Source organism: Crassostrea angulata, chromosome 2 (assembly GCF_025612915.1).
Source record: "Crassostrea angulata isolate pt1a10 chromosome 2, ASM2561291v2, whole genome shotgun sequence".
In the NCBI taxonomy this organism is placed as follows: Eukaryota; Metazoa; Mollusca; class Bivalvia; order Ostreida; family Ostreidae; genus Magallana; species Magallana angulata.
In genome coordinates this window covers 51,435,024-51,449,013 of record NC_069112.1, presented here as the reverse complement: position 1 = coordinate 51,449,013, position 13,990 = coordinate 51,435,024, and the positions used below count along the sequence as shown (strand labels likewise).

Here is a 13,990-nt window from a genome sequence, read left to right as displayed (position 1 = left end):
ACAGGAAGAAAAGACCAAGTCCTTGTACCCATTTTACGATAGACAAAAATCGAACGAGATGAGGGTTAATATCCTCAAATAAGATGTGCACGCCTTTCGGTATATTTATACCAATAAGCCCCCGGCGCATTAATCCTTGCATGCACTAGATCATAAGAAGTGTCGGCTAAAGAACAGATATTTTCACTTCCTTGTCAGCACACTGGATCTTTATTGTGATGTAGTTCGGTAGCACAGCAATATGTGTACAGAATATGTGTTAATATATTGTCTCTGGGGATTCTACTCACAGTTCGTCGCTTCGGTTCTAGCTTACGGTAAGAATTTCTAATGAATACATTTGTACGGAAGCCCTGGGAGGACATTGACTTACTTCTTACTTGTTATTGAGTCCTGGAGGAAGATTGTAATGACTTGCTTGTTTTGACTTAATTATCATTTGATTTAATTATCATTGATAAGACTGTAATGAATAAATATAACACGTCGCGGTGGCGTACCGTTCGACATGGACACTGACAATACTAGTTTCAGCAAAGAAGATTGGTTTTTATCAATACAAAGAATATTTTTTATGCACCCGAGACATATGTTGGTTTTGACGAAGTTCGGTAGCACAGCATCATCTGCAGAGAAAATGTGTTTTTATATTGTCTCTGGGGATTCTCACATTTTGTTCCTTCGGTTCTAGCTTACGGTAAGAGTTCCTCTTTGCTCTTATCAGGGGTAAAAAGAAACATGTATCCTATACCATGTATTAATAAATGCATTTATTATACCCTTTATTATGAGTAATTAATATCATCTCAGATATTGCAAATTATTGCCACGAATTGTCTGCCATATAATGTAACAGTTGAAATACATAAAAATCGTTTTCACGTGCTGAAAACTACAAAATTTTCTCCCGATCACGGTCATCATGGTATACGAGGTGAAAGGGATACTCTAAACACTCTAAACGGAATACGTTATCACTTTCTCAATAATGTATTAATGGTTTACCAATTTCGGTTCATTTTAAAATGAACAGACATAATTAAATATTTCAATATAATCCCTCAAAGGGAATTTAGGTTGTAGAAACATGCAAAATACATGCTTACAAAATCATAGTTGTGGTTTCTTTTTAAAACTAGCTTTTAACAACAGGCACGTAGCATCGTTTTTGAAAGTGGGGGGGGGGGGGGGGGGGGGGCAGACTCATCGAAAAAATATTGAGAAAAAAAAGGACATTTTGATTTTTCAAAAAATCTTCAAAATCCTAATCCGTGGGGTGGGGGTGGGGCGGGGGGGGGGGGTGGGGGCGGCAGGGGGGGGGGGGGCAGCTGGAGTATCTTATCTAAAACTGCAATTTCACTCATAATTTCCTTATTGGGGGGGGGGGGGGGCAACTCCATGGTAATTCATTTTTTTATATGTAAATTTAAAAAATATTATTGGTGCGAGAAAAAGTGCCCCCCCCCCCCCCCTTGATGCTACGTGCTTGAACAATTATGATAGCGGGAAGTAGAAAAGGCATAACATCTCCATGAGAATCTTTGCGAGCCCTGCATGTGTTTTGTTTACAGTAAATATAGAAGGCTGAAGAACCCCGTAGTGCGTTGCGATGTAGATATGTATGAGTTATTCGTAATTATTAATTTTAATGAAAAAATTAAATTGTTTCAGGAGAAATTTGTAATTTTCTGAAAGTTAATACATTTTTGAGTAATACCAAAAAATACCGAACCCGATCGGAAATTTTTTAAAGTCGTTTTTTTGATAAGATGCGCCGTACATTCTCTTAAAGATAATGTGGCCTAGGGCCATTTTTGGCTTTAAGGGGTTGAAAACTATAACTTAAGTTAGTTTAAAGGTTAAAAGGTCCAACAAATTATATGTGTCTGAAATCTCAGTCAATAACTGTTTTGCATAATACTTATGCAAGTCTTATTTCAAGTAGAAGCCAGCGATTCATGACACAGACTAGAAGACAATAAAAAATGAGTGCTTTTTAATATCATAATTAAAGATTTTTCAAGAACAATATATCAAAACGTAAAGTTCTAGTGTTATTTTTCTTTGGCCATTTTAAGTTGTTACAAGTTCGTGTATGGCCAAATCTTTATACATGTACCAGGATGTTCTTATTTTTTCATTCAAAATCTTTGGATTCGTTTAACAATTTTGATAAAAGATTTCAAGGGATGTCGAAAGGCCCTTCCTTTTTGTTGAAGACAATAACAGGTATAGTTTATCATTATTCTTGACACGTTTTTTAGATCACCAGAGCCAAAAGCTCAAGTGATCTTTTCTGATCACAATTTCTCCGTTGTCTGTCGTCGTTGTCGTCGTTGTTGTTGTCGTCGTTGTTGTAAAATTTTCACATTTTCATCTTCTTCCCAAGAACAACTGGGCCAATTTCAACCAAACTTGCCATAAAGTATCCTTAGGTGAAGGGGATTCAGGTTTGTTCAAATGAAGAGCCACGCCCTCTTTCAAGGGGAGATAATTAGGAATTAGTGAAAAAGTAATGGTGTATTTTAAAAATCTTCATCTCTAGAACCAATTGACTAGAAAAGCTGTAATTTGCGCGGAAGCATCCTCAGGTGGTGTAGATTCAAGTTTGTTCAAATGATGATCCCCGGGGGTACGGTTGGGCCACAATTGGGGTCGTATTTTTACATAGGAATTTATAGAAAAATATCTTTAAAAATCTTCTAACTCTAGAACCAATTGGCCAAAAAAGCTGTAACTTGCGTGGAAGCATCCTCAGGTAGTGTAGATTCAAATTTGTTCAAATCATGATCCCCGTGGGTACTGTGGGGCCACAATTGGGGGTCGAATTTTTACATAGGAATATATAGAAAAATATCTTTAAAAATCTTCTTCTCTAGAACCAATTGGCCAGAAAAGCTGTAACTTGCGTGGTAGCATCCTCAGGTAGTGTAGATTCAAATTTGTTCAAATCATGATCCCCGGGGGTACGATGGGGCCACAATTGGGGGTCGAATTTTTTGCATAGGAATATATAGAAAAATATCTTTAAAAATTTTCTTCTCAAGAACCAAATGGACAGAAAAGCTGTAACTTGAGTGGAGTATCCTCAAATAGTGTAAATTCAAGTTTGTTCAAATCATGATACCCAGGGGTATAGTGGGGCCACAATTGGGGGTCAAATTTTTTGCATAGGAATATATAGAGAAATATCTTTAAAAATTTTCTTCTCAAGAACCAATAGGCCAGAAAAGCTGTAACTTGCGTGTTAGCATCCTCAGGTAGTGTAGATTCAAATTTGTTCAAATCATGATCCCCAGGGGTACGGTGAGGCCACAATTGGGGGTCGAATTTTTGCATAGGAATATATAGAAAAATATCTTTAAAAATTTTCTTCTCAAGAACCAAATGGCCAGAAAAGCTGTAACTTGCATGGAAGCATCCTCAGGTAGTGTAGATTCAAGTTTGTTCAAATCATGATCCCCAGGGGTACGATGGGGCCACAATGGGGGGGGGGGGTTCAAGTTTTTACATAGGAATGTAAAGAGATATATCTTAGTTTTGAAAATCAATTGAGCAGAAAAGCTTTTACTTGTGTGAAAGCGTTCTCCGGTAGTGTTATATATATATATAGAGAGAGAAAAATCTTTAAAAATCAAATATAATAGGATGAAACTATAAAGGGGGGGGGGGCAAATTTTTACATTGGAAAAAAAATTGATCATTCTCAAAAATAGAATTGATCAAAAATAGTTAGTATATAGTATTACTAATATGCAATCATATTGACATTTGTTGATTCTCAGTTGTTTAGACTGTGGTCCTAGATATTTGTTGTGCCACATATAAGGTTCAAAGTTTGATGTAGGTTTATATTTAGCTGATTTTATTATGTCTAGTGTTGCTCAGGTGAGCGAGCGATGTGGCCCATGGGTCTCTTGTTAGCTCACCTGAGCTGAAAGCTCAAGTGAGCTATTCTGATCACATTTTGTCTGTCGTCTGTCTGTCCGTCTGTCCGTCCGTCCGTCCGTCCGTCCGTAAACTTTTCACATTTTCAACATCTTCTCAAGAACTACTAGGCCAATTTCAACCAAACTTGGCACAAATCATCCTTAGGCAAAGGGGATTCAAAGTTGTGAAAATTAAGGGCCATACCCGTTTTCAAGGGGAGATGATTAGAAATTAATGAAAAATTTCGAGAAATTTTCAAAAATCTTCTTCTCAAGAACCAGAAAGCCAGGAAAGCTGAAACTTGTGTGGAAGCATCCTCAGGTAGTGTAGATTCAAAGTTGTGAAATTCATGACCCCCGGGGTAGGGTCGGGCCACAATGGGGGGGGGGGGGGGGTCGAAGTTTTACATAGAAATATATAGAGTAAATCTTTAAAAATCATCTGCTCAGAAACTAAACAGCCAGGAAAGCTGAAACTTGTGTGGAAGCATCCTCAGGTAGTGTAGATTCAAAGTTGTGAAAATCATGATCCCTGGGGGTAGGGTGAGGCCACATGGGGGGGGGGGGGTGTTAAAATTTTACATAGAAATATATAGAGTAAATCTTTGAAAATCTTCTTCTCAGAAACTAATCAGCTAGGAAAGGTGAAACTGTTGTTGAAGCATCCTCAGGTAGTGTGGATTCAAAGTTGTGAAAATCATGATCCCTGGGGGTAGGGTGGAGCACAATGGGGGGTCGAAGTTTTACATAGGAATATATAGAGTAAATCTTTAAAAATCATCTGCTCAGAAACTAATCAGCCAGGAAAGTTGAAACTTGTGTGGAAGTATCCTCAGGTAGTGTAGATTCAAAGTTGTGAAAATCATGATCCCTGGGGGTAGTGTGAGGCCACATGGGGGGGGGGGGGGTGTTAAAGTTTTACATAGGAATATATAAAGTAAATCTTTAAAAATCTTCTTCTCAGAAACTAATCAGCAAGATGATTCTTTATCATTGTTAAAACTTTGGCTCCAGGACAATTCTTCGGCCTCACAAGAAGGTTCAGAGTTTGATGTAGCTAAATATCCCATATATAAACAATTGTAAAGGATCTTTTTGAGAACTGCAATACTCAACATGTGATATGACTATAGAATTGAAGCAGGCAGCTATTTTTCATTAGAATCTTTTTGTATTACTGTATTGAGTTATTGCCCTTGATTTATTGATTCTTGATTATTTTAATTAATGCATCCACTGTTAACCAATTATTGTGATGATTATTTTTATACAATAATAAATATTCAATGTATATAAGTTGTTCTGCATAAGAAGGTTTGGGTAAGGCCAGATTATTTTGTTTATTTTTGATTTCCAATTTTTAGATACTATGAATTATTTTGGCACATATATAGGGACAGTGTCTATTGCATTTCGATGAGCGACTGTTTGGGGTTAATTTGAACAGGTATGGATAGATTGAGTGTGTGAACATCCTTGCTCTATCTAATCTACGTGTTTTCTAACCTTTGATACAAAGTGTGCGGTCATTCCTGCCCTGTATCGCATTAATACAAGTGTGCAGTCATATCTGCTTGTATTGGTGGTGGTAGCGGCGGAGCACTAATGTATGGTCATCCATGCTGGTGTTCAGGCCTTTCTAGCGCAAGTGTGCGGCACTCCCTGCTTGCGTTAGGTTGAGCTGTTGGTGCAAGTGTGCGGTCATCCCTGCTTGCGTAAACGTTGGTATCTGTTGAGTTGCGTAGCTGTGCGGTCATCCCTGCCTGCGTAACTTTGAGTCCCTATATATGTGTAGGAGCGGTGATTAAAGTCTGCTCTTGTAAATATTGGCAGCAATCAGGGCTATCCGAGTTCCAAGGGGGAAAATGGATTTTATTTATACAGGATCTACATGTACATGTATTATTGTACATTGTCCAGATTGTTTGTTTTATGACTCCATGTAGCTGACTTTATCATACCTATTGTTCCTCAGGTGAGCGATGTGGCCCATGGGCCTCTTGTTTTATACGGAATGATGTTTTGAGACAATTATGCAATACCCTTATAGCAATTCTTTATGACACGCTTATGCTAGGTTTTGGACTTATGGCTCCGGCAAGTTTTGGTGTTCAGGAGGAAGATACAAAAAAAAAAATCAATGAAACGCAATATATCTTTCTTAATTTTCGAGTTGGGGCATTTAAATTTTGGATTTTGATGTATCAAGTTGACATGTAGTTTTTGAAAATCATAAGCATACGAATTTTCTATATCTTACTGCTTTTGAGATTTTAAGTCTGAATCTTGAGAAAGGATGGGAGCCAAAAAATTGACATAACATTAGAAATTAAAGATGGAAGCAATAAATTGAAAGCAAGTTATTCCAAGATTCAATCAAAACTATTGCATGTATTGAGTACTTCCGGTTTTATGAGTCAATGAAAACCGTCAATGAGAGTTTCAATCACAGGCACCTGGTATTATAAATTTTTCTCATAATAAAAATGGACACCCTCTACTTAATAAATCACAAGGTACACATTGTCGCCATCTTGGATTTTAAACGGTGGCATCAGGTGGATTTTTAGTTTCAAACTCATAAGTAAAATTATTTTGCGATCATTTCGTCTTCCGATCAGTGACTGTCCTTCAATACCCAGCTTAAAGGGGCATGGTCACGATTTTGGTAAAAAATTATTTTTCCGATTTTATTATTTCAATGCTTTAAAAAGGCATTTTTAATAGACAACCGAAATTTGAGTGTCAGTTGTTGAGTTTTAAGCGAGTTACAGAGCTTGAAATTCTTGGCTATGTAAACAAAGCATTTGTTTACATTTTGAACGTTGAAGTAAAAATTTCATCTTTAAACCTAAAACTAATGTGTTAAACGTTAGGCACTGTTTATCAATGCCTAAAATAAATAAAATGATAGACAAATAAGTTGGAAAAAGGTTTTTTGCTGGTATATTGAAGCTATGTAAACAAAAAGAGGGCACGAGCCTTGTTTACATTACAAAGAATTGTGAGCCTTGTATCTTGCTTACAACTCTACGAATGACTCTCAAATTTTATTTGATCATTAGAAATGCATTTCTAAAGAATTTTAAATGATAAAAACTTAAAAATAGAATTTGACCAAAATCGTGACCATGTCCCTATAAAGTTGATTTAACCAAAACGATGTGTTACAACTGATCATGAAATAAATAAGAATTACCCCTCAATCGGCATTAGCTGCCTTAGATTAAGACAAAATGCTAAACTATTATCCGAAAAAGGGAGAAAAATTTACAACGTCAGGTGCCTAAGGTTTCAGTTTTGAATAAAAAATCACGCGTCCTTCAATTTCTCAGATAGCTTTTGTTGAGCAATAAAAAAAATAAAGGAGCTAGAGGGGTCAAAGCTTAGAATTATCTGTAACATTTTTATTTTTCATCCGACTTCAAAAATCTTTTCGATAAGTAGTTCAGTGTAAAGAGTACCATATAAAACTTTGTATGAGGATCCAATTTTTGACGCCTTTTGAAGACGTAATAATCAGAACTTCGTCGCAATTAATCATAAAACCTATCACAGTAAATTGTTAAAATAAATAAGTAATTGATTAAATATGAATTAATCCTCGGTAAAAACGGTATATTGATAAATATATAAAGTCCTAGAGTTATCATTCTATAGGCATTTAAAGTTCTAAAAAGTGCACGTATCTGTATGTACAAATGTTTATTGCAAAATCTTGGATTTTTTTTTACTGAAAAAAGGACTGTCGAAAAGCCCTTCCTTTTGTTCTGGACAAAAAAACAGGTCCTGTTATCATTTGTAATTATTTAGAATAAACTTGAAGAATAGAATATTTAGCTACTTGTAATTTACTGTTTTATAGAAAACTTAGCTTTGAACAAACCAGCATGGCAGAAATATTCCTACCCTAAAAGACCTTGGGAAGCAAAGCGTGCCGTGGACGGACGGTATACAGACCTCTCTGCTGCTGGAGGACAGTGTACGATATCTGGCAACTACAAAACAACAGCAGAATGGCGTGTAGACCTGGGAAGAGTACTTAGCATACACCATATCTTTATACAGTACAGGACAGCTAATAAACCTTGGGGTACAATTTATTTATTTTTTAAAGATTTATTTAGTTCTCTTAAGAGCTTCTGACGGCAGAAGTACATGTACAATTGTACTGTATTAGAAAGTAAAAATCATTGTAAATTATTATCACAAAAATGTTACCATCAAAACAATATCAAAATGAATATCTTCAACAGAAGTCATTCGGAGTAATTATTCATGCAATCTCAAACCGAAGGACAACTGGTTACATGTATATTGCATGCCAGGACAAAAAAGGGTACACCAAGAATGTCAAATTTTGAATAAGAACCTCTTAACGATTACATTTTTAAAGTATTCATAGCAGCTATTACATTTATTTTTTAATTTTGTCATTACAAATCAACACGTGATATAAATCATTAAATTTCACATGTTCTACAATTGTTCAACTTCATTAATTACAATATTACTCTCGTCTTATATGGAATTAATAGATCACGGCCATGTAACATATTAATTATCGTTTAAATTACTATCTATGATATATATTATTTCCATGTACAACACATTACATGTATGTAGTTATTGGTCTAATATGAAGGCATCATATGATATTTTTGAACCCAAGGAAAAGACAAATGTTGCCCAAGGCCGAGGGCAATATTTGTGTTTAAATGTAACAAGTTATATGAAATTTCAGTCAATAACTGTTTTGTTAATATATCCTTCACTGCAGATGCAAGTCTTATTTCAAGTAGTAGCCACCCATTCAAGTCGCAAACTAGTAGCTTTTTGGGTAAGATCGGACGAACATTAATTAGATGTGATGTTGCCGTCTAACAACTTTTATGTACGACCTGTAGACCGGTCAGCATCAAAATGTATAGACCAGCTGATTTAACCATTTGTTTTGTCGGACTTTTTTGTACAGAAGAACTATATAGATGAATATATTAAGGGTATAACAAGTCTTACTATCATACCTCAATATGATAATTCTATATAACGCAACATCTGATTGGTTCTAGACAGTCACGTGTCAGGGCAATAAAGCTTCATATTTTCCTGTCATCGTCATATTTTTTTTATCATATCCGACCCCTTCGAATTTTCATTCCATGCTTACAAAATTTCGAGGAATAACATACGACTTGATCAAATGAATAATATTTCTTTTTAAAAAATCGTTTAAATCCTTTATATATCAGAAAACTGACATAGAAAGAAAACGGTAAACATTCACTTTGTTATTGCTTTAGTAGAATTGAAAAACGATAAGAACCCGATGTATTCTTATTGCACATGTATCATCTGTCAACAAACAATAAATTGCATGATTGTGAGGGAATTATGAGTTTTCTTGTGGAATAAATCTTCCTATTTTCCTCACAATCATGCAATAAATGTATACTATTGACTTTTACTATTTATCTAAAAGATATAAATAAACAAATACATCTATCACATTTTTTCATTTACAGATACGAATAATGGCTTTACTGCTAGATTCCTGGGATATTCTGTTTACATATCAAACTCAACCAATAAAGACAATGGGGTGCTATGTTTTAAGGACACCAACTATACCAGAGCCACAACACCCAACCCTACAAACATCACGTGTATCACACACGGGAGATACGTCATCTATTACAACGACCGGACTAACCCTCCGTATCCTTCTTATTATGATAAGTACGCCTACAACGAGCTTTGTGAAGTTGAAGTGGACGGTAAGAAAATTGCTTTGTACCAAACAACTGTAATTGTTGAAATCATTGATATGTCTGTAAAACCCCTTTCACAATTGGCGCACGATCAGAAGCGACAAAATATTCGTACGACCGAAAAAAATAGATATGAATCGTAAACTTTTGCTGAAATAATTGCATTTGAAAAAGTATTCGTAGGAAATTCGCACGATCTAAGCGAGCGTTGTGGGATGTAAATGCATTAAATCTTGCGAAATATCTTGCGTCTAAATGCGACTGTTGTACAGTGAAATCGACTGTTGAAAGATATTGCGATAGGATCGCGCGAGAGACCAGGTGATCGGACGATTGAACGTGCGCCAATGCGATTGGACGTGCGATTATGCGTTCCATGATACAAATGCGCGTGCGAGTCAGAGGGGTATTTAATATACCGCCAATTTCGGACACTCTTCAGTAGACTTAGCATGCCGCCCAAGAAGAAACAGAGATGCAGCAGCATTTACTATCATACCTCAGTATGATATTCTATTACATGTACATGTATATCTGATTGGTCTAGAAAGTCACGTGACAGGGCGATTTCATATAAATCAAAAAGCCGATAAGAGCATACGATGTAGACAAACATGATTAAATCAAACATACCGGTATTTAATCATTATGATTCTCTTTATATCACAAAACCAACTTAACTATCTATGAATCTAAATTATGAAAGTACAGAGAGACAGTGGAATAGGAAATCAAAATCTGGGTCCTAGGTCGTCCATCCGATTCTTTTTCAGACTAAGAGCTACATACCTGCAGTTGGAGATTGTCAAACTCTTATTGATTATGTTAATTTATTTCAGTTGTCTCTAAGAATCATTTTTTTAATCAATAAAGTTTTACCCTAAAAAAAAAAGAAGGAAATAGGGCACAGTTTTCAATGTTAGCATTTTACAATTTAATAAAATTTTGTATGAAGTTTCATACTACTCTTCTTTGCTTTATCCGAAATATTGCATTGAAATAAGATTTACATCGCATTTTCTTAAAATACAAAAGGATATGCAAAATGAACTTAGATTAACCGCTAACAAACAAGCATAAGGCCTAACAAGAAAATAGGTTTTTTCTGCTTTCAGGCTGAAAAAAATAAGGGTCGGTAGGTCGGCTCCCCCCCGCCCCCCCCCCCCCCCCCTCTCCATCTGTTCAATTGTGCATATTAAACCATTTATCTATTAAACTGGGTAAGATTTAAAAAAACCAATTATTTGTTGTTATTGTTTAATTTTGTCTGTGCAAGAAATTACAATATTTACTTTCACCCTGAATCTTACATTTCTCAAGCTCAACTGGAACGACATGTGCTGCCATTTGTAAATAACAAGCATCAACACAACACTGATGACATCTAAATAAGTTCTATAAGCGTTTTTACGACTTAAATTTAGAGGACACATTAAATTTTTAGATCGGTTAAAAACGAAATTTAAAAAAAAAAACGGATATAAACGGAAATTTACAAAAAACTCAAAAAAATTGGGGGTCGGCGGGTTTAAGTTAGGGTCGGTAGGGAAAGCGGAAACAAACCTATTTTTGTAAGGCCTAAAGAGAGACTGAGAACTAATTTCTTCTTTTTTTACATCAAAATAAATTCAAGAAAAAATCAAAATATTTTTTTTCTTTATATGCGTTAATGAAAACGTTGCATTGTCAGCAAGGGGTTCTATATCGTGCAAACACTTACTAAACAGATTGTTGCACGGGTCTACAACAATGACAAATATCGAAAAGGCAATATTGTGGGTGAAGGATGAATGTGTAGTGTGTTTTTGAGGTTTATTTTTGATAATTATATTTATCTGGATCAATTTTGTGTGTTGGTTGTTTTGTTTATTGAAAAAGGGAATAAAGAAAATGAGAAAGGACTATATATGATATGGGCCTAAAATGGTCCCTTAAAATGAACATCATCATTTTACTGGAATTCTTTTTTTTTCTTTGTACAGATAAATATGTGATGTTTTTACATAATGTTCATTTTGATTCAAGTGCCCACTATTTAGAAATTTGACGTCGTAAAGATAACCTTTTCCCGTATAAAACAGATTATTTTCAAGCAAATTTCCTTTCAGAAAGCATAGAGCGCATGCTAGACTATTAAGTGACAAAATTGTTTTCCTTGTTCAAGCATGCGCTCTATATTTCCCATTCATAAAATGATAAGAAAAATGTCAATTTTTGACTGATTTTGACTGAATTACAGAAAAAAAGTCACTTTTAACGTCATATACCACAAGTGAGTACAATTAAATAAAAAAAAAATAGGTGAACAATATATTTAATAACAACTATTCTATAAAATAACATAACATTTATTGTACCCGAAACATTTTAAAAAATGGCTAATAATGGGAGCCAAATTTAACTCATATCATATATAGTTCTTTCTGATATGAAGTTAAGCATACATTTTTGTATTATCATTGACTTTATTAAAGCATGTTAGAAAAAAGAAATATTGTATCAAGCAGTTATTATGCATTCCTCTATGGTTTCACAATTACATGAATCAGTTACTACACGTACTAACTTACGGGGAAATACATTTCTAAAGAGATGATATCGGTAACTTATAGTTAACAGTTAAGTTCCAGCTTGTCTTCTGCCACATGCAAGCACAAGTGTAATCCTGATTTAAAAATAGGTATCATGGCGCGGGGGGGGGGGGGGGGGGGGGGCTGTCATCGCAACAAGATTGTGTACTAGCGTACTAGATGTAAATTGTTAATGAATGATCGATGTTGAATTATTATTAACAAACAAATCATAAATTTATATTAACACAGTCTGGAAAGTTAACTGGAAGAACTAAAATGCCAGTTTTGTTATCTCTATCTGCTGGACGATTTCATTCGTCTTAAATTAATAGGGTGTAAGGATGCCCGGTTACTAAATACACATGCTCACGCGTCAATCGATTAAAAATGACTGTATTTTGGATTTATAAATCTGTCTAAAACATTCGATCTGATATATCGTTGTTAACAATTCAAAACTTTGAACGATTAAATTTGTTTTTATACCTACCCCGACCCTCACGGAAGAATCCATTCTGATCATTTACAAGACTCCGCGCCAGAATATCTCATTCATTAATTTTTCGCACTTATAGTTGACGAGACCAAAATAGCAATTTTTTAGACACTTCATACAATGTGGACATGTACCGTGAATGCAGTTTACTTTGCGTCTATTTTCTTATTTTGAGAGTCCTTCTGATGATTGCTTGAAAGTGACGGAAAGGCCTTGAATATTGTTATCTTTATGTCACATAACATGTGAAACTGTTTTCATTCCACCCACAAGCTTGAAAAAATAATATGATATTAATGAAAACAATATAAATAGACGTCATAAATCCCATATCAAACGACATATTACCATTTGAATCTGCGGGTCTTTTAATGGATTTATGAACAGCGGCAAATTCTAAAATGTATTTTTAAAGGTAATGTTAGCTGCAAGTCTGTAGCCCTTGTAGGAAAGATTTCGGATGGTAGTCAATTTTTCTAGACCGAGAACTACATACATGTATATGCAGCTAAGGTAACTAATCAAAGTACTGAAAGTACTGAGAGACGGAGGCATCGTTGCGGAGGAGATTAATCTAATAATTCCAAGTTTAGTAGTACCGACGGAAGTTGATTTCATCGATTGATATTTATCTTAAAATTAACAATATGTAATTTCGCATGCCAAGTAGTTTCTTATCCGTAATTGAATAACGCATATTTTAATAATAAGAATTTTCGGACTTTTCCGACAATTTTAAGAATTCTGGGAAAACATCATATGAATCATGTTGCGTAATATTTTAAGTAAAATAAATTCCATCAAATTCCATCATGTATCAGTAAAGTAAATATTTCTGGAAAATTATATGGATCCAAGCAATATTTAACTATAATAATATTTAATGCTTCAGAATGCATTACATCGAATTTATCGATTATTTTCGAGAACAAGGTCTTGGCAGCGGCTATGATCTGTGGTTAGGTCCAAACACAGTTTCACTTCCGGTTTGCCAGAGTAACTGCATAGGAGAGTTGATAATAATCAGCTCTCAAAAATAATAATGGTTTTTTCTTCTTCAAATTTTCAGGTATAGAAGGTTTAGAGTATCAATTAAGAGTTTGCAATACTAAATATTACAGGACAGAAACTACTTTGCTAACATATTCATGCTCTTTTATGGAATATGCAAAAACAAATTACAAACAAAAAAATATTTTGGAAGTTAGAGCTATACCTTAT

The 13,990-nt window shown here is 34.8% G+C and overlaps 1 protein-coding gene across 1 annotated transcript in view; it reads left to right on the top strand.

Moving 5' to 3' along the window:
* The window catches only part of LOC128173202 (receptor-type tyrosine-protein phosphatase epsilon-like), a 37,319-nt gene continuing 23,329 nt past the window's right edge, over window positions 1-13,990 (top strand). The window contains exons 1-3 of the mRNA XM_052838927.1: window positions 1-317; window positions 7,795-8,022; window positions 9,455-9,706. Of these exons, the coding sequence (XP_052694887.1) occupies window positions 242-317; window positions 7,795-8,022; window positions 9,455-9,706 (556 nt within the window). The 5' untranslated portion in view covers window positions 1-241. The remainder of the gene's footprint in view (window positions 318-7,794; window positions 8,023-9,454; window positions 9,707-13,990) is intronic.